We start from the raw sequence: 21438 nt of genomic DNA, 5'->3' as shown, positions 1-21438 counted from the left end.
TCAAAGTGCAATGCTCAGAGATAACTGGGGGATAGTGTGTGTGTGTGTGTGTGTGAGAGAGAGAGAGAGAGAGAGAGAGAGAGAGAGAGAGAGAGAGAGAGAGAGAGAGAAAGAGAGCAGATGCTGGGAGTGAATGTGAGAGAATATGTCGCAGTTTCCTGAAAATTGACCATTTTACAGATTTGGGATGACTTAATCACATTCAAGCTGATTGCTTCTTTTGTTAGCGTTGATCACCACAATTGAATAAAATAGACAGCAGCCTTGCATGATGACTGATGATTTGGCTCTTAAAGACTGGCAAAATCCAATCCACTGTCACGTTAATGTACGTTAAGATATGGTAATAAGTTCTGCTATCATTGTGTTCCACCCACCCGGGCCTGTCTCGATAGATGAGTACACATGGACTGTTTTTCTCTTGCGCAAGCAGGCTGCTATCACGTTTGAAGTCCTAAGTCTATTTTGCCATAGACACGTCAGCCTGTTGATTCCAGCTTATCTGCACGCACCATGTTTTTAGCTCTTTGGGAAGACCAGGTATTTTGATGCTTGGGGGACATTTGGTCGCTCCCCATGAAAAAGGACACAGTGTTTATTTGTAAAAGAGGTTTGTTTAGTTTGGGTTGGGTTAGGTGTAGCGCAGTGGAGTCAGTGGAAATTACCCTCAGATATAGCAATACAAACTCATGCTTTGTTTGTGGGGTTTTTTTTTTTAGAGATATGAGGTCCCATCCACCACGTTTGGTTAAACTTTGCTTCTTTAGTTTAGCTGCGAGGCTAGCATGGCTAGCATGGCTAAGAAGTAATGGAAGCCTAAAGCTGATAACTCTTAATTTCTAATGTCTGACTAGGAAATTGCTGTTCTTTCAAAAGACTTGCTGTTTTGAGACAGTAGATACTTCATATATGCTAACATTGTCACTCATCACTAAGATTAGCTGGCTAGCTTTTGCTAACAATACTTGGACTCCCCTCTTTCGAGTTTAACACAGCATTCGTCATCACACACCCTCCCTAAACCATGTTGGGTTGTTAAGTAATCTCAAATAGACCTGCATATGAGGCTTCTGACACTTTGACATTGTCATCTATAAAATGTACATTGCTTAGCTAAAAACATTACAGGCTAGCAGCCATCTTGAGGCTCGAATTTTGTCTCTAATTTTATTCATTTTTATAGATAACATTATCATACAGTTTCAGAAACTGCAGAAGGAGGACTATTCCATATTACTCAACAGCTTGGCAGTGCTTGACGCAAGTAGGACAGATGGCTATAACAGGCTTCTTTAACATAACATTTAGAATACGTGCATGTGATGCAGGTGGTTTGGGTGGTGGATCATTCTCAGCAGTGATACTGGCATGGCGGTGGTGTGTTAGTGTGTTGTGCTGGTACAAGTGGATCAGACACAGCAGAGCTGCAGGAGTTTTTAAACACTGTGTCCACTTACCGTCCACTCTAGTAGACAGAATTACCTTTGGTTCATGTGAAGTCATAGACAGTAGTTCATCTGTTGCTGCACAGTCTGTGTTTGTGGGGGTCCTGACCATTGAAGAACAGAGTGAAAGGGGGCTAATTAAGAAAACAGAGAAACAGATTGACTACAGTCTGTAATTGTAGAACTACAAAGTGTACCTAGGTGGTAAGTGGAGCTGACACATAAGTGTAGATACAAAGAAATGTACTTAATGAAGTTGTCAGTCAGGGTATATTACAGCAACAAACCTACGAGGTTGTGCATTACAGTGATTTCATCACAGTGAAGGATGTTCTTAAAATAGCAGTAAAGCACAGCATCAAGTGGCTTATTGCTTTTATAAAATGACAGGCAACAAAAACATGATAAAACAAACAGTTTTTCAGAAAATAATTTGTTGTCATTAACAATAAACAACATAAACACATATTCTACCCAGAAAGGTAGATCCTTTAGAGTATAGTATCATTGCTGAATTAGAATAAGAGCATTCTGTCTTTCCTCATTATAATGAACCTTTTAACTTCTTGTTGTATAGTAATAAACATGCCCTGTGATGGACTGGCGGCCTCTCCACAGTGTCTCCTGCCTTCCGTCCAATTGGTGCTGGAACAGGCTCCAGCGACCCCCGCAACACTAGAGCATAAGCAGCTTAGATGATGAATAAAATAATAAATAATACACATATGGTAACAAAGTTTAATGCAAAAAGATTAATTTATAGGTACTTTCTGTGTCTTATAGAGCACCAATCCAGTGATGCTCCTCCTACCACACTGCGGCTGAATCTCAAATGGCTCCCTGCTCCCTACATAGTGCACTAGGAAAATAAATACTAGCTCCTGCACTCTAATGGTGTGTAATATGGCAAATATATAGTCAATTGAAATTCAGCCACATCCATACTCGACAAATAGTTGAGTCTTTGGCTGCAGAAGCATCTCAAAGGAATGGACTAGGGAGATGTCAGTCACATGGCCTACAGCCTTGATGCAAGAAATGCTTGTCCAAATAGTTCACTTGTTGTAACGTATGAACAGAATCGCAGACGCTCGCAGGTAAAAGGGGAAGAGATTTATTACCGGAGGTAATCAGGAGAATCCCCAGAGGGAGAAAACATATATCCAAGTCCAATCCAAAGTCGTGACACAAATCAGTTCAGGCAGGCAGAGGTACACAAGGGCAAAACAAAACACAAAACCGGGTCAGGAATAGCGAGAGGTCGATACACAGGAGATACACAGGAGATACCAGGAGATACCAGGAGATACACAGGAGATACACAGGAGATACACAGGAGATACACAGGAGATACACAGGAGATACACAGGAGATACACCGCTCAGTAATTGCATGGGAACAATACCTCGCAAAGAGTCCAAGTAAAGTCCCAGCTTATAAAGAAACAAACAGGTGCACAACATTAGAATTCCGGCGACTGTGATCGCTGACAGGTGTGGGGAAAGATCACATGATCCTCCCGAGCATTCTGGGAAGTGGAGTCCGACTTCCCTGTTGACTGCATGACACTTGTGCACTTTTGTCACCACTTGAGTAGGTCCAGATGAGCCTAAGCCGGTAATTGCCACATGTGGATCAGCTTATTTTGATTACTTTTTTCCATGGATGGATCATGGTCTTGAGAGGCCATGATATACACATAGCCCTATGCAAAAGTTTTGGTACCCTAGGTTGTTAAATAACCCTAAGTCAAAATAAGTGAACACATCCTCTACAGAGAACACACTTCTGCACATTTTAAAGCATAATTACTGTGCACTAAAATATGCAGAAAATGCCATTTCGCAAATGACTGTCTGTATGAAAAAAGCAAAGACGATAATAAGAGAGACACTTTTTTTTTTAATCCCACAAACAGGGAAATTTCACCTCCGCATTTAACCCATCCATGAAGTGAAACACCACATACACACACTAGTGAGCACACACACACTAGGGGGCAGTGAGCACACTTGCCCAGAGTGGTGGGCAGCCCTATCCATGGCACCCATAGAGCAATTGGGGGTTAGGTGTCTTGCTCAAGGACAGTGCTGGGGAACCGGCAACCTTCCGGTCACAGGGCCAGTTCCCTAACCTCCAGCCCATGACTGCCCCCAGTACAACTCACCTTTGTGTTTATGTGCACTTTGTAGAATGCAAATTTCTTTTGTTCTTTGTTTTGAAATGAAACAAAATTGTCCTTATTGATATGCGATATTCTATTGTGCAGAATATTTTGAACTATTTTTTACACTTAAAAACTGAAACTATTACAACACACTGTCTAAAACATACTAGTTGAATGGCACAACAAATTCCTCTGAGTTAATGATATTAAGCTTGAGGGACCTGAGAAGAGATAACAGGTCTCCGTTTATTTGATCTGTGGACATTTGTGGTCTGAGGCCCCTGGCAGTCGGATGCCCCTGGCTATCAGAGGCCCCGGGGCACAGACTTCATTGGCCCAATCATTTGCCTGATGATTTTTGCCCTAAAGCTGTGGAGATTTTTGAAACTAGCTGAACTGCATGTAAATTGAAGTAAACTGTAGAAGAGGCCTATCACACAAATAAGGTCTCTTTCTCTACAAATCTACGTGAACAATAAGGATGCAGTGGAGGGTAAATGCATGGAAACACTAATAATATACAAATATAGAATAATATTTGTCTAGAGAGACTGTCTATCGTATGAACCACTGACCTCTCAATCACTTTGTAATTTCAGAATTAACACCTTTCTGTGATAGTACAGAAAATAATGTTCATAGGCTTTGACTTGAAAGACTTTTAATCTTTGACAAGATTCTTTGACAGTTTGTGGTTCTATATAGAACTGTTTTCTTTACCAAAGAACCCTTGAAGAACCATCTTTTTTAAAGTGAGAATGTAGTAAATATATCAGTAAATATACAACAGTTAGTTCCAGCCATGCAAGATGATTGGTTAAGAAGTGTTCTAACCATGGTGTTATTTCGCCATAACATCACAGTGTTTTCACAAACACTGTATCATTTTGCTAAGATGCCGTTGCTAAGCAACGTGTTTGACAGCTGTAGGAGACGCTCAAGCCAACGTTTTTTGCTTCTTCCTTTGCCACAAACAGAAAATGGATACTTTTAAGATCACATTTGACCGACAGCCAATTTGGTCAGACTCTGAAGATGAGACTCCACTAAATTCAGCTTTTCAGTTGGCAGCTGTGACAGAAGAACAGCTAAACAACCTGGAATCAGCCAGAAATGACCCCAATACCAATCGGCAAACGTGTCGTCTCATCTTCAGTCAGACCAAATCAGACTGAGCCATAAAACTGACCCAATAAAAAACAAAAAAGCTGCTCAGTGTTAATGACAGTTTGGGAATTTAGTGTAAGGAGCTGGATAAGGAACTACCAGCTGTGCAGAGAGTGAGCGGAGCTCGTTACTGTGACGTAGCAACAAGCTGCTTGTTAAGGAACTATAATTTGGTGGAAGGAGCCTTTGGCTCATGCCTGTGACCAAATCTCAGTCGTGATGTTATTTTGCGATAACACACTCCCTCTCATGTTCCATTGCTTAAGTAACTAATTATATGGGCCTACCAGCAGATACAGATATATTCATCAATATTGTATAATTTTATATTTATTTGATAATGGTTTTGAGTTTTTGACCAGGCAAAACATTTTTACAGTCTGTAGCGGAGGTGCTCTAGAATCTAGAGGACAGAGAATGGCTTGTGTAACCATGAGCATGCAAAATGGGCCATGGGCACATCCCCTGAGGTTGGTACAGTCTAGTTGCACCCCTAGTGTACAACATTAATGTAAGCATTTCACATAGACCATAGTTCTATGAGGCTGCTGTCTCTACAGCCTGTACATCTGTCTGATGATTAAAAAAGCTAGACAGTACTATTTTGTAAAAAGACTGTAAATTGTAAAAAGACATTCGTTGGCATGATTTTATCATCACATACTTCATAATGTAGCTCCCAGGGCAGCACTGATGAAGTTACTGTCACTCGAACCCTTATTAAATACAGTCATCCGACTCTTATAACTGGTTGGGAACTACTCTGATGGTAGATTTTCACCATAAGCATCATTGATGCTTTCTTGAAAATTGGACTGTCTCACTTTCCATAACTAGAGTCATCAGACGTGTAGCCACACTGCATTCTTCAGTTTTCATTGGCTCTTGGATAAGTTCAATCAGATTGAGTTGCTGACCGGTATACAGTACTAGATTATGCTCAGACAAAGACATTACAAAGGAGGTGACCAGTCACTGTTGACATGTGAATGCAAAAGCTTGTAATGCTCAACATGGTGTCTGTCTGTGGGGGGAAGGTCCTGCCCTTCAATAAAGAGAACCAATCAGCTTGCTGGTTGTGCTGGTTGTGAGAAACCCCCAACCCCCCTGCCATGTTGTATAATTCTGCCCAAGAGCAACTCGTTTGTGTGTTATTGAGCCAAACACTTCAAACAGTTTATAAGCTTTTTATCAGATTTTACCAGAGATTTCATATAAGGTTTTAGTACCTTTTCAGTTTTTTTGGTCTCTCCCCATTTAAAAAAGAAGAGCCTGGTCCTGTATGGCTGGAAATAACCGAGTGAACAGACTTTCCCATAAGGACTTTGACTGATCAAAATCAAGCATTAGATGTACTCTGACTGGTCTGATTCTGACTTTCCTACCAAAGCCTAACACCAGTCAAAAAAGCCCTCGGCCCTCACACCCTACTCGATTTACTCTCCCAACTGTGACTGCACCAAAGTTTGCCTAGCCTGACTGGAAATTGTGGTAAAATTCATGTAGTGTACCCCCAGCTTCAGGTGATTGGTTGCATTTTACCATAATATTCTAATACATATGAGTAGGAAAAGCCGATTTAAACTCTATATTTGAAAAATCAGCATTGTAAGATGTATTCTAGCTTTAGTATTACAAATTAGCCATGTATTTTCTTTACTACTTCAGGATGATTCACCTCCTTAAAGTCTTTAATCACACAGCCATTGGGTGGTTTTCATTTTGTTTTTATTCTTGCTGAACAAATTATGGTGTTTTCCCATACATTGTACAGAAGAGCATCAAAATACACAGATATATACAGTAATGAGCCTGTAATATACGTCTCAAAATGGATTTGCTAGTAACACGGCTACCTATCACACAGTTAGCTCTGTTGACTTATTTCTGTGTTAATGCTGTGCATGTTTAGTACATTTGATCTCTAATGTATGTGAGAATGTATAGCTAGGCTTAAAGCACAGCTCAGCCTCAAGGGAAACACACTCGGAGGAGTGGGGAGAGGGTTGGCGATCATACGGTTTAGCTGTCCTCTGTTGGTAGGACTGCGTCCAGCACGGGCTTGACACTGGTGATGAAGTGGTCCAGCTGCTCACCAATGTGGGGGCGCAGGTACTCTTCGTACAGACCAAGACCACCCAAGCGCGCCTTTTCCAGAAGGGGCTCCAGATCCTCGGCCAGTCCACTGAATCAACCACATAAGAAACAAATCCTGTTATTAGCATGTTTTATTAGTAAGTGCTTTTAGCTGTGCAGGGGTGTAAAAAGTACATCTGTGTTTCTCCAGTTTAATAGATGTCACTCATGTATTCTCTGATGAGCTAATGAAAAGAGACTCAGACTAGATCTTTGTAGAACTTTATCCATCCACCGGTCTCCAATTAGCGTTTGTATTTTTGATATTCAGATTTAGAATTTTCAGCAAAATATCCGAATTCAGCAAATCAGTGGTAATGCAGAAAATCCAGCTGTTGAGTTTAATGGGGTATTTAAATGGTCCCAACAACATTCCTGATGAGTGTTTCTGTGGACCTTTTGACAAATTAAGGCATTGCCAGAAATAATTGTTCAAAATAATGCACGTCCATCTTTAATCCCTTCAAGAGCCAGTTTCCCAGACCCAGATTGAGCCAAAGCCTAGGCCAAAAAGAGTTTTCTAATAGAGATTCACCACTGGCACTGAGATTTAATCCATGACTAGGCTTAAGCTATGTCTGGGAAACCAATCTCATGTTTTTCCTTATTGGTCAACCTCTCTCAATGGAAGACTTAGTCACCATGGCTCATACTCACGCGATCAGCGCGCTGACAGCCTTGGCTCGTTGGTCACTTTTCACATGCTCTGCAAGCTCCTTGGCTTTCTCCCCAGTGATGGTGCCCTCCGCCAAGGTCCCGACGGTCTCATGAAGACTTTCATAAAAATGCACGATCCTTTTGAGGAAGGTCTCTTTCAGACCTGTATACTTATCTACCAGTTCCTTGCTGGGCTGAGGCACGTCACACAAGCACACCGACACTGAGAGATAGAGAGAGAGAGTCCGTCGTTGAGTATTTAGGCAGCCTGAAATATATGCTATCATTATGATATTTGGCTTTATAATATTGGCACTGCAGAAGACAGCAAAGTCCAAATGACCCTCTGACAAATTGCAGATTTTTGATTGCGTTCTATGAGCATTCTGATGATCTTCAGCTGTTCTTGTTGTGATTTGATTTGATTTATTGATCCAATATTCCTTTTGTCAAATATGAAGGTCTATCCTTAACCAATGTCTCATCTAAGGTGTTTAAGTTTATTGCAAGGCACATTGCAATTGCACAGTGCAATATGTAGCAACATCCTCACTCTCAAAGCCAATTGAGAAATTAGCCATGTTACCTTACCATTGTATTGCTTCCTGGCCTACATAAGCTCTATAAGATCAACATGAAATCTTTTGAAGATGTTCTCTCCAACTAATATATCTTATTTTTGGCTAAAAAGTAGCTGAGTCAGCAAGATTGGCTTTCTTTTGCTTGTTGCTAGTCAAGCTAGCCATACTAGTTATGCTAGTCAAGCACCTGAATCCCCCCTCATTCTCTCAGCTTGCAAAACTGGGTGACGTATATGCTTTTTAGTCTTACCTTGGAGTGCAACAATGAGAGCTAATGCCAGCTTCATCTAGAAGAAAAGCAGAAATAGTAATGTCAGAACTTGTTGCTAAAATGCAGAGAGAGTTTAAAGCATCAGTTATTTTTAGCCAATTGAGTTGCAGCCAGATTTCCTTCCGGTTAAATATCAAGTTAAGCACTTCATTGCTATTTGTATGTAATATTGGCCTAATATCACTTTTAAGCCATCAAAATTTTCACAGTGCAAAGGCCAGACCTGAAATACAGTGACCCAAAAGGTATATAGATGTAGCTTATAGATATGATGTAAAATGATGCAAAAATGTTTTGTGCATGGAAAAAAGGAGAGTAAAGCAGCAAAAATGTAGGTAAAATTCATGCACATTTGAGTGAATGTAGTATGAAAGCACAGTACCTTGAGACAGTGAGGATCCTGTGGAGAGTGTGGAAGGCCAGAGAGCTCCAAGACTGCAGGCAAGTTCACCAGCTGAGTCTGCAGATATATGTCTGCCTTTCACCCATATATCAGTCTGGCCATTTGACCAAACAAACGTCATCATGCATACACACACTAACACATTGATACACACACTAACACACACACATACACACTTGGACAATCTGTCTTGCTCGCCATCTTTTACACACACACACTTGTTTTTATACAATGTCAGGACGTTGGATCATCCATCTCCCTCATGCACTCTGTTTCAACCTGTCTATATTATTATTTTAAACACTGAAAAATAAATGTGGCCGGTGCGAAAGTTATGGCACATGTTATATGTCATGTTTTATTTCTGTCCAATATGATCAAGTCAAATAAATAACAATTGCACACTGCAGTTTGCAGAAAAGTGCCGAGTGTGTTCCCTGTAAAGGACGTGTTAGCTTATTTTCACTTTTAAAAAATCAACTAAAAGTGATTTGACCAGGGCGTTTCAAACTTTTGCATATATATTGTTGCAATAATTTATACTCAGTATCTATTTATTCTGTTCAGAAATGCCAGATTTTCAAAAATCCTAAGAATTTCTACTAAGAACAATGACTTTCAAAGCCTAACTCTTACCTTAACCTCAGAAACCAAAAAGAAATGGGTTTTGTTATTGCATTGTTAAGCAAAAAGCCTTGAGTTAGGCCTGATTGATTTGTCCTGAAAATGTACAAAAACAAATATATACATACACTCTCTCTCCTACTCTGAACACACTCCCACGCACGAGCACCCACTGTTCTAGCACCCTCACCCCGGTTTGTCCACCCAAAGTCCGCTGTACTCCTGCAAATGTGCAAGCGTTGATAATCTGTGCACTGACTTAAGACCTAAATCTACTCTATGCATATTTGTGCAGCAGAATTAGCCAGTCATTTAATGCTTATTGAGCCTATTGAGTCCTACTACTCAGTGTTTATGGAAAGTTGTCTTTTTTTTAACATGTAAATTCTCTCTTAGATTTGGAAAAAAAATTTGTTTACACATTACACAAATGTAGTTATACATTTGCACTAAACTGAATTAACTGAAACTGACTCACTAATGATAACGCTTATTGTGTCTTATTATTTGATTGTTGCTGAAGTAAATGTAATGTTGTATTACAAGCTTAAGAATTTAATGTTTTTTATGTATATTAGATACATAAAGCAAAGTAAACATCCATTTAGAATATAAAATATACATGAATGACCTACGCTGTTCAAATGTAAAATAAATGACTAGGTACGGTGATGTAGCTTATTGTAATTTTAAATATCGCTGTTGTCAGAAGAAAACCTTGTATCCTCATTTTTGTTGTTTTTTGGTGTTTGATATAGTTTGAAAATGCCTGTTGGGATTTACATTATATGCAAATTTCATGAATGAACCAAAAGAAATGGCCCAAAATTACTTGGAAAAAAAGTAAAGTAGGTTTTTTCCTTCTGTAAAGTTACCATTTTCGAGATACAAGTTTTTGTTCTGACAGCAGCGATATGCACATGCAACATAACAAAAGCAAGTAATATTAATACATGCTGGAGATTGCTGCAGTTAAATGCCTTAGTACATTTCTTTTATACCACAGGCAAATTTTTTGGGAATGAATACATACTGGAGATGTATGCAGTTGGTTGCTGTACAGTTATTTGATGTCAAAGATAAAAGTATTAATTCATACTGATTTCTGCTGTTGAATGCCTTGATTCTATTTTTATACCATATAAAAAGCATTAACACTGGAAATTAATGCAATTAAATGCTTTGGCACATGTGTTCAATACCAAAGGCATATTTTAAACATACTGGAGATTTATGCTTTGGTACCTTTCTTTTGTATCAAGTGTTGCAAGTATTAATACATACTGGAAATTGATGCAGCTGAATGCTTTGGTGCATGGTAAGTGTTAATACATACTGGAGATTGATGCAGCTGAATGCTTGGGTACATGGTAAGTGTTAATACATACTGGAGATTGATGGAGTTGAATGCTTGGGTACATGGTAAGTGTTAATACATACTGGAGATTGAAGCAGCTGAATACTTGGGTACATGGTAAGTGTTAATACATACTGGAGATTGAAGCAGCTGAATACTTGGGTACATGGTAAGTGTTAATACATACTGGAGATTGATGCAGCTGAATGCTTTGGTACATGATAAGTGTTAATACATACTGGAGATTGAAGCAGCTGAATACTTGGGTACATGGTAAGTGTTAATACATACTGGAGATTGAAGCAGCTGAATACTTGGGTACATGGTAAGTGTTAATACATACTGGAGATTGATGCAGCTGAATGCTTTGGTACATGATAAGTGTTAATACATACTGGAGATTGATGCAGCTGAATGCTTGGGTACATGGTAAGTGTTAATACATACTGGAGATTGATGGAGTTGAATGCTTGGGTACATAGTAAGTGTTAATACATACTGGAGATTGATGGAGCTGAATGCTTGGGTACATGGTAAGTGTTAATACATACTGGAGATTGATGGAGCTGAATGCTTGGGTACATGGTAACTGTTAATACATACTGGAGATTTAAGCAGTTAAATGCTTTGGTACATTTCTTTTATATCAAGGGCAAGTTTTGTAGGAACTAAAATATACTGGAAATTCATGTTTTCAGACACGTTGGTATGTTTATTTTATATTAAATGAAAAGGGTGGTACGTATTATTAAATGCTGGGGGTTTGAGGAGTTAAATGACTTGGTACATTTATAATACATACAGGAGATTTATGCAGTCGCATGCTTTGGTGCATTTCTTTTATATCCAAGTATTAGTATAAGTCAAGTATTAATATACACCTGAGATTTATATACATACTATTCAAAAATACATTTGGCCTTTTTCATGCATTGGAAAAATGTATTTAATTAATAAGCTTTGCTCATTTTTTCTGTATGGCTGGTGTTTTAAAAGTTCAGCAAAGCTACTTTATCTAGGTTATGCATGCTGATTTCTGCTGCTTGCAGACTGCCGGATATCTCTGTCATCTTTTCCGTTTCTTGCACATCTTCCAGAATCAATACTCTTGTCTTTTTGAGTAAACAGAGAGCCCAGTGAAAAACGGCTTGTTCAAAGGTTGTGGAAAGGTTTTAAACATACAAGGCAGACTGTAGGTCGGACCGAGTGAACTTTCCTCTTTGGAACATTACGTGTCTCATTTGTGACCTTTGACCGTGCATTTGGATATACTGGATGCACTTCGTGGGTATTGTTGTTGTTGTTTTTTGTTGTTTTATAACCCTTATTAAATTACTTTCGTTCTTTTTCTCTGTGCTGTTTTATTTTATGGCGTTATGCACACCTTTTTCTGGCACAAGGGTTAGTAGATCAGAGATTGCAGAGTTATATAATAAACAAGACAGAACCTGGTTGTGACCTAGAAAAGTAAACATACAGGAAATTATGCAGATTTTGGAGATAATGTGCTTTATTTGTTATTCTAATTGAGAAAACATACACAAATGATGACATAAATGACGTCTTCATGCTGCTGGAACATGCTGTGTTCATATTTTAAGCTGGGGTACGTTAGTGTGCGGTTGAGGAAATTTTCAGTTTTTTGAGATGTTTTAGTCAGACGTGGAGCTGGACACACTCTTTTTGACCCTCTCCCAGAGAGAGCCAGCTTTTTCTTTAGCCCACTGGATGTATGGATCAGCCACAGGCTTCACATGCTCATCATAGTACATTTCGGCAAAGTCAACCACCACACCGCCCGCATTCACAACCTGACTCTTTAATTCTCTGGAAAACACACACAGATTAGAGAATATTGGTCAGCATTATGTAAAGTACACATCAGTGTGCCATATGCTAGATTTTCATGAAATGCCAGTGCTGATGTTAATGTAATGAGGTTTTATTCCAAGTAATTTCTGTTTGTTGGCCAATTCAGCAAGAATTGTTCAAGCTGACATTATATATATGTGTGTGTGTGTGTGTGTGTGTGTTGTGGAGGAAAACCTTATATCTCCAAAATGGTGACTTTACACAAGAAGGAAAAAACCTACTTTATTGGAACCAGACTTTTTTCCAAATCGTTTTTGGGCTGTTTGTCAACAAAAAATGAAAAACGACAAAAATGGAGATACAGTTTTTATATATATATATAATTTTATTGATTTCCTGAAGTTCTACATACATATTACCAGCATACTCTTTATTTATTGTGGGTTCCAACAGTCTGAGACCACTACCACTGCTGTCAGAACAAAATCTCATATCTGTTTTTGACATTTTTCTGCTTTTGAAAATAATCCAACAATTTCCTTGGAAGAAATTCTGGTTCCATTGAAATCTGTGATTTTATTAATATTTAATATGTCTTTTTTTTTTTTTGCTTTAATGTCACATATTTGTCTAAATGTTAATAGTTATCTAGAATATTTCTTCTTTAATTCACTTGTCATAACTTTTCTTTATTTAAAATTTGTCAATATATATATATATATATATATATGTGTGTGTGTGTGTGTGTGTGTCTATGTGTGTGTGTGTGTGTGTGTGTGTGTGTGTGTGTGTATGACCATTATTCCAGGCTATTTTCAGAGCTTGCAGGGCCATCACTACTGTCTTATATAATTATCTGCAGGTCATGCCAGCTGTTAAGCAATAGTTCTGGCTGTGATAACACTCCTGTACCTGTACGCCTCCTTTGCTCTCTCCAGAACCCCTGGGTCATCGCCACTGTTTGCCGTAATTGCGCATGCTGTGGGCAGCACAAGTTTTATTTTCAGCAGAAAAAGCCAATGACACAATGTCAATTAGTACATCTCTTCGTAATAAATAATGCATTGATTGACCTGCAGAGCACATTCCTCAGTCTTTTCACTGGTTTGCTACATGACCTGGCTGTTTTGTGAGCTGTAATTTAAGTCACAAAACTGATTCTTATTCAGACAAACAAACGAAACATTACTAGAACATGCATTTTACGTTTAATACCATCATGACACTATGATTATTTCTGCCTTTAAGCCTTTGAACCAGGTGTTTTGTAGACTATGGCTAACAAAGAAGCAAGACAAACAAAACTAGCATACATAAAATAAACCAACCTACCTTGAAGCACTATGACCAGGACAAACAGCGTCAACTTGGACATCTGTTAGAGAAGTGACCAAACTACTTTGATGAATTAGTTACAGGTGGTATATTAATTACTTTAGAAACAAATTTTGCTAGCATGTGCATTCTGGATCTGGATTAGCGTTAGCATATAATAAATAAATACCGTTTAGAGTTTAGATGGAAGGCCGTCTCCTGAGTATTTCAGTTGAATATTGTACTAATATCTGACCAAGTCCAGTGTATTTCTATAGTTTTTATGATGAACTACTGGGTTCAGTTGCTTTCCAGATCTTAGAGATAAGGTGGTGCAATGAGCAGCCTGGCTGTGTTTGAATATAACATTCAGAGAAATGGATTACTCATTATTGGAGAATTACACTGGCCATCCTGTTTAGAACAACAGTGTGGTCGATCATTCCCGTTGATTTTTGCCATCACATGGTTCTTGCATGACCCTCCAACCTCAAGCATATGTGGATGTGTTTTTGGAGGAGGTAAAGGAGATATAGGTTGAGAGTTGCTTTCCTTAAACTGAAAAATGGCCCAGATGATTCACATATAAGCAGTTTTAGAGGACAAAGTTTATCACATCAATGGTGTTTATTCCTTTTCACCTGCTTGTGTTTGTTTTTGGCATCCTACACTCAGCAACTAGGGTTCTATGTAGTACGAGGTAAAGGTTCCATGGGTTGAAACATATACAGCAGTATTTACCTTCAATAAAACTTTAAAGTATGCAAAGAACTATTTATTTCAATAGTCATATACAAACGTTTCGGAAGTCCTGACCAAATCACTCATTTTGTTGATATTATAGTGAAAAGAATTAAAAACAACCTCTTGCGCAAACTGTTTTACATATTACATAATAATTGTAGCATGTACAACTGTTTGATCACCCTACTAATCAGTACTCTCTTTGGCATACATTGCACCGTGCAAACATTTATTTTGTTTGTCTGAATTTTCCCTCGCTTTTCCTTGTAGAATGTTTCTAATTCTGAGATATTCTTGCATGCACAGCATATTTAAGATCTACCCACGAATTTTAAATGATGTCCAAGTCATTGTAAAGGCCACTCCAAAGGCTTCATCTTGCATGTTTGAAGTAGATCATGGTGGAATTTGAGGTTGTTGCTGAACCATTGTCTTTTTGAAGAAGCCAGCCCATTTTCAGCTTTGGTTTCTTAACAGAATATGTCACGTTTGCTTCAGAAGTGCAGTAAAATGGTCTTCAATATCCCTATGTCAACTAAGCCTTCTTGCAGGTCCTTCGCTACAATGGTGGTTGGTTAGTGTAGTGGTTAACACCTCTGCCTTCTACACTGTAGAGTAGGGTTCAATCCCCTACCAGGGTAAGCACCCTACACTATACCAATAAGAGTCCTTGGGCAAGATTCCTAACATCACCTTCGACCTACTTGTGTAAAATAATCAAATTGTAAGTCGCTCTGGATAAGAGTGTCAGCCAAAAATGCCGTGATTGTAAAAAAAAAAATCTGGGGGTTTGCTTTGCCTTTTTGACCTGCCTATGAGCAGTTCTACCTGAGAGTTATTGTTCTTCTAGATCTTGCATTGACTTCCACAGTTCCCCTTAACTGCCACTTCCTAGTGACATTTCAGACAGTGTAAATTCTGAGCTGGAAGTGCATTAATCTTTTTATAGCCTTTTACTGCTTTTTAGGCATCAGTTAGCTTAATTTTTAGATCCTCAAGAAAGCTTCTTAAAGGAGCCCATGAATATTGAGCATTAGCACAATCAGATAATTAATTTCTGCTCTGTATATATCAGTTTATTATTCCTAATTATTCCAATTATTGCTATATATACCTCCAATTATCTAGGAAGCTTTATACTTGATTTTGGAGTGTGTCTGTGGGAATTTTTGCCCATTTATTCAGAAGAGCATTTGAGAGATCAGACACTGATGTTGGACAAGAGGGCCTGGCTCACAGTCTCCGTTCTAGTTAATCCCAAAGGCATGTGATGGGGTTGAGGTCAGGGCTCTGTGAGGGCCAGTTAAGTTATTCCAAACTCAGCAAGCCATGCCTTTGTGGACCTTGCTTTGTGCACTGAAGCATTAAGGTTTCCCTTGACTGGAACTAAGGGGCCCAAACCCTGAAAAATAACCCCATAGCATTATACCTCCTCCACCATACCCAGACTCGTCCATCAAACTGCCAGATAGAGAAGCATGATTCATCACTCTACAGAATATGTTTCCACTGCTTCACAGTCTAGTGCAGCCATTCTTCACACTCCCTATTTGCATTGCGCATTGTAGTCGCTTGGCCATGGAAAAACACATTTTGTGATGCACAGTTCTTTTGCTGATGTTGCTTCTAGAGGCATTTTGGAACTTAGTGACAGTGTAAGTGAATGATTCAACAGGGGATAGGCTCTCAGAGTTTGTATGGTCTAACACTTCACAATTAAGCTGTTGTTGCTCCTAGACACCTCAATTTCACAATTATATCACTTACAGTTGGCTGGGGCAGATCTAGCAGGACAGAAACAAAAAAAAAAACTGACTGAGTGGTGGATGTGGCATTCTATGACAGTGCCATGTTTTAAGTCACTGAGTGCTTCAGGATAACCCATTCTACTGCCAGTGTTTTTCTATGGTGACTGCAAGACTATGTGCTTAATTTTATACAGCTGTTAGCAATGAATTTGGCTGAAACACCTGAACTCAATAATTAGATATGTCCCAATACTTTTGTCTATATAATGTAAATGTATGTACGTGCGTGTGTGTGTGTGTGTGTGTGTGTGTGTGTGTGTGTGTGTGTGTGTGTGTGTAAAAGACAGATTTGACTGATAGAATGTGTGCTTTGTGCATGAACATGAATACTATATCAAGACAGTTACTTCTTAAATTCCTTTGAAAAGAAACAGTTTGATTCCAACATGGATACACAATTATGTGCTAAAGTTTAAGCACCCCTTGTCAAGCATCATGTTTTCCCATATGAAAAAAAATATATGGACATATAAACTAGTGCAACAAAGTCCAGTCATGAAATCTCCTTGCTACTAAATATTCCACAGTCAACTGTCAGTGGTATTATAACAAAGTGGAAGTGATTGTGAATGACAGCAACTCAGCCGCAAAGTGGTAGGCCACGTAAAATGACATATTGGAGTCAGCAGATGCTGAGGCACATAGTGTGCAGAGGTCGCCAAATTTCTGCAGAATTAATCACTACAGACCTCCAAACTTCATGTGGTCTTCAGATTATCTCAAGAACAGCATAGAGAGCTTCATGGAATTGGTTTCCTTGGTCAAGCAGCTGCATGCAAGCCTTACATCACCAAGCACAACGCAGTGGTGTAAAGTTCCGCCACTAGAGAAGTGGAGACGTGTTCGAGTGATGAACCATGTTTCTCCGTCTGGCAATCTGATGGACGAGTCAGGTTTGGTGGTTGCCAGGAGAACAGTGCTTGTTTGACTGCATTGTGCCAAGTGTAACATTTGGTGGAGGAGGGATTATGGTGTGGGGTTGTTTTTCAGGAGTTAGGCTCGGCCCCTTAGTTCCAGTGAAAGGAACTTTTAATGCTTCAGCACCAAGAGATTTTGGACAATTTCATGCTCCCAACTTTGTGGGAACAGTTTGGGGACGGCTCCTTCCTGCTCCAAAATGACTGCACACCAATGTACAAAGCAAGGTCCATAAAGACATGGATGAATGGGTTTGATGTGGAAGAACTTGACAGGCCTGAACCTCAACCCGATAGAACACCTTCGTGATGAACTGGAGCGGAGACTGCGAGCCAGGCCTTCTCGTCCAACATCAGTGTCTGACCTCACAAATGCACTTCTGGAATGAATGGTCAAAAATTCCACACACACTCCTAAACCTTGTAGAAAGCCTTCCCAGAAGACTTGAAGCCGTTCTAGCTGCAAAGGGTGGGCCGACATCATATTAAACCCTATGGATAAAGAATGGGATGTCACGCAAGTTCATATGCGTGTGAAGCCAGGTGCATGAATACTTAAATATAGTGTATTTTTGTATATTTGAAATACATGTCAAATACATTGCAATCCATGATGAAATACATTCTAAACACTAAAATATATTTCATAATATATTGCCATAAATTATATATATATAATGTGTGTGTGTGTGTGTATATATAATTTATAAAATATTTATAAAAAAATAAAATTAAATAAAAAAAAAAAAAATATATATATATATATATATATAATATATATATATATTAGATACCTTTTGAAATGAATTTGTATTCCAGTGTTAAATGTAAGTAATTTGTAATTAGCAAATTAACCTTTAATATGGCAAAAGCATATACACATGGCTCCACTCGATCAGTTCATGTGTATTTAGTTATATCTGTAACCATTGTTAACATTACATAAAATTGAAAAAATATAACAAACACTAATAAATGCATTTTAAACTAAGTAAACAAATATATATTTAGCCATTTTCATGTATCATAAAACCATATTTCAGTCACAGTGTTTTTGCTCAGTTTAATATATTATGGGGAAAACCATAACTTTTGCACAGGCCACATTTTATATTATTGTATGTGTGTGTGGGAAGCAAATTCACACTAATTGTGCACTAAAATATGCAGAAAAACACTGTGTTTAACTTCCCTGTAGAAAATGTGTTAACCTGTTTTCACAAATCAAAGAAACATAATTTGTCCAGGGGATGGTCAAACATTTGCACATGACTGTATCAACTTATTTAGCAGAGCGTTACAAGGACAAAGGGTAATATTTTAAAGTGGACCTTTTTGCACTTTGTTAGGTAGCAGAGAATTGCTTATATTCAACCACATGATCTCTGTAGAAGGTGAGGGAAATGTCTTTTTCCATTTATGTGTTGCTTTGGGGGAGCTGTGCTCTTTTGTGTTGCATTTACTGATATTCTGAGTATTACATTTACTACCAACCATCCCCTGATAGTAACATACTGAATTTCTTCTGAAAAGTAATGAATGAATGTTGAATTTGCTGAAAGTTGGCAAAGTAATAAGAACCTTCAACTTTTATGGGGACAAGAACTGTTTATATTAGATCGTTAAAGGTTAAAAAAATTCAATAATAGGTTCAATTCATGGAAATGACCGAGGAAGGGTTCATAGTCTACCACGTCCCCAGAACCCCCTGCCTGGTTTGTCTGATTGAACTGGAGAAAAGTACTGATTATTAACAGCGAACAAACAGTGACTTTACCCTGTTGGAGTAGAGATGATGGCCTGATGCGGGTCATCCTCCGACCCTGTTCCTTTAAAGGAAATAGGACAATATTTGGATGTGTTATTAAAGTGATACTAAATGGACATCGAACTATGGCTTGTTTATATTGTGACTGTGCTTGTTGGGGTCATCTGGCTCTTACATTTTTTTGTTTATTATTTCTTTCATATTACATATGTCATTCAGGAATAACTCAATGTCACTACTGAAATTCTGAATAGGCCTGGAAATCCTGACAGATTGAATACTTTTTTTCTAAATGTACACAGTCAAAAAGGAGGAAAAATGTGTTCTTTCTCACTGTTTTCAGTATTTATTGGCACATTTCTTGAATTTGACAGTATGAGATCACTTGACGATGATGGAAAATGACAGAAAATGACAAGATATTGCACAGATCATACAAAAAGTGAGCAGATCATCCCGTCTTGGGTTGTGGTGGGTTTACTTGCTGAAGGCGTCCTTTAACTTAGTCACCTGCTCATCGAGCCAACTCCTAAGGGCAGCCACAGAGAAACAGAGTTATACAGGTTAAGATTGGGTAAAGTCACTGTGTGTCTTTAAGTCTGAAGTTTTTTCTACCATTAAAGGAGTTGAGAGACCCCATTTGAAAAAAGTATATATGCAAGCTGTGTTTACCAAACTGATCAAATACAAATGGCCAACATATATTGTTGTCTAATATAATTTGGTGTCTGAACTTATGAAAGTCTACGGGTAGATGACAATGACTGGCCAAAGGGCTAGGCTTTTTCTTTACTTGGTCTTAGTAGCAAACTCGCTCTCCTCCAGCTTCTCCGGCCTTATCCGACAAATCCGATCCAAGCTCCACGACTTTTTGGTGAAAGGTGGCAATCGCTAGAACTGCAGGAGGCACCTGTGTCTCTGTTTAAGGACTAAACGAAATGAAGCGAAAATTTCAGCCAAACTGCAATCCACGGAGAGATGAGATGAATTAGATTCACGGAATCGATTCTCACGAACGATTCGTGATTCTTACCTGCTTGCGCCCCGACCACGAGCATCACCACGGCAACGGCGAGGTACAGTCTCATACAGGCAGCGTTGTCTGAAACAAAACGTGAAATTATGCACATATTTTACACAAGATAAATTGTCGAGACAAAATGTTTATTACACAGACTAAAAATACCCCCAATAACTATCCGTGCAGTCGCTGAATAGATTTATCTGTGGGCAAACAACGTTAATGTTAACGTTAGTTAGCTAGCTTAGCGAAGCTAGCACCAACGAACGGTGTTTGCTGTTATTTTTTCCACAAACTGTCCTTCACTTTATCACGCTAGAGCTTAAAAATGTATTAATGTCATTAAAGGCATTATCAAAAATCCTTTTAACTGTGTTTAATGTTTCATTTCTCTCTTTTTCTCCTCAGCAACTGTTTTACCTCAGAGGTCACACAGTGGCGCGAAGCTGCCTCCTAGATGTCGCCAAAACACAACGTAGGTGCTCTTCTTCTTGACTTCATGAAGGCACGAAATACTTTGCTTTTTTGATGATAAGGTTCTTAATTTTGTCATTAAATTCATGCTAGCGTGTAATTTAAAGATGCACTATCATTTACCTCCCCAAAAAACAAAACAAACAAACAAACAAACAAATACAACAACCCCAAAAACTCTGTAACCTGTACAACCACTTTTAGAGGTAGAATGCAGTAGACTGGTACCTGTTTCTGCCTTTTCCAGAAAGAGAAGTTTGGAGAATAAAGGCAGTCAGATGCCTTGGCTCTATATAACAACTCCATCACGTTGACGTCATCACAAAAACACCACCACTGTGCCATCAAGGCCTGCCAGTCTCTGTCGTGCCATATATTGAAGATCTCTCTTAAAGAAGTGACTTTTTAAATCTTTATTATGTGAAATTCCTCACAGTCTTTGCATTTTCCAGTTGTCTTTTGGAGGTTTTTAGGTCTCTGTTCACCATTGAGTAGTAAATAGGACATGTGCAGTGTCTGTCACCTTTGAGACTCGTATCTCGGTGACATAGCTGTGATAAATGTAATGTGACTGCTGGCATGTTGTTTCTTTAAGCGGTATGAAGTCCACTCTCTATCAGAATACCAAAGGCCCAAATACCACACAGTGTCATCAGTATAGGCCTGGATCTGACCACCTTCGGTCCCCCTTCAGAGAAAAAATATTTCTGCCAAACCTTTTTCACTTTCACAAATCATTCTGCTTTAACTAATAGGCCTATTATTGGTTTGT

The 21438-nt window shown here is 38.7% G+C and overlaps 2 protein-coding genes and 1 long non-coding RNA gene across 4 annotated transcripts; all 3 read right to left on the bottom strand.

The window, feature by feature from the left end:
* Window positions 1-6490: 6490 nt before the first annotated feature.
* Window positions 6491-8929, bottom strand: apoa2 (apolipoprotein A-II). Its single transcript, XM_037536792.1, has 4 exons — window positions 8807-8929; window positions 8404-8440; window positions 7573-7795; window positions 6491-6964 (listed from the first exon to the last, which is right to left on the bottom strand). The coding sequence occupies exons 2-4, from the start codon at window positions 8438-8440 to the stop codon at window positions 6802-6804; spliced, it is 423 nt and encodes a 140-aa protein (XP_037392689.1). The 5' UTR covers window positions 8807-8929; the 3' UTR covers window positions 6491-6801.
* Window positions 8930-12296: 3367 nt separating this feature from the next.
* apoc4 (apolipoprotein C-IV) lies at window positions 12297-14268 on the bottom strand. The gene is made up of 4 exons (XM_037537355.1): window positions 14125-14268; window positions 13953-13995; window positions 13533-13599; window positions 12297-12635 (listed from the first exon to the last, which is right to left on the bottom strand). Exons 2-4 carry the CDS (start codon window positions 13993-13995, stop codon window positions 12461-12463), a joined length of 285 nt encoding a protein of 94 aa, XP_037393252.1. The 5' UTR covers window positions 14125-14268; the 3' UTR covers window positions 12297-12460.
* Window positions 14269-19492: 5224 nt separating this feature from the next.
* Window positions 19493-20918, bottom strand: LOC108429920. 2 transcript variants are annotated; one of them, XR_001858044.2, is made up of 4 exons: window positions 20895-20918; window positions 20205-20273; window positions 19965-20100; window positions 19493-19700 (listed from the first exon to the last, which is right to left on the bottom strand). It is a non-coding gene; the product is annotated as an uncharacterized LOC108429920 (long non-coding RNA). The 2 variants fall into 2 exon arrangements; XR_001858045.2 differs by lacking the exon at window positions 20895-20918 and adding an exon at window positions 20613-20859.
* Window positions 20919-21438: the final 520 nt, after the last annotated feature.

Source organism: Pygocentrus nattereri, chromosome 3 (assembly GCF_015220715.1).
Source record: "Pygocentrus nattereri isolate fPygNat1 chromosome 3, fPygNat1.pri, whole genome shotgun sequence".
In the NCBI taxonomy this organism is placed as follows: Eukaryota; Metazoa; Chordata; class Actinopteri; order Characiformes; family Serrasalmidae; genus Pygocentrus; species Pygocentrus nattereri.
This window is presented reverse-complemented; position numbering and strand designations above follow the sequence as displayed.

Bases quoted from the DNA above. Each gene is read 5' to 3' on its own strand.
- apoa2 (XM_037536792.1), bottom strand. From the start codon at position 8,440: ATGAAGCTGGCATTAGCTCTCATTGTTGCACTCCAAG. The intron at 7,796-8,403 runs GTAAGACTAAAA...TCTATCTCTCAG, and splicing joins TCTCATTGTTGCACTCCAAG to TGTCGGTGTGCTTGTGTGAC. The intron at 6,965-7,572 runs GTGAGTATGAGC...TGGTTGATTCAG, and splicing joins GCTGTCAGCGCGCTGATCGC to TGGACTGGCCGAGGATCTGG.
- apoc4 (XM_037537355.1), bottom strand. From the start codon at position 13,995: ATGTCCAAGTTGACGCTGTTTGTCCTGGTCATAGTGCTTCAAG. The intron at 13,600-13,952 runs GTAGGTTGGTTT...TGCTGCCCACAG, and splicing joins CCTGGTCATAGTGCTTCAAG to CATGCGCAATTACGGCAAAC. The intron at 12,636-13,532 runs GTACAGGAGTGT...TGTGTTTTCCAG, and splicing joins AGAGCAAAGGAGGCGTACAG to AGAATTAAAGAGTCAGGTTG.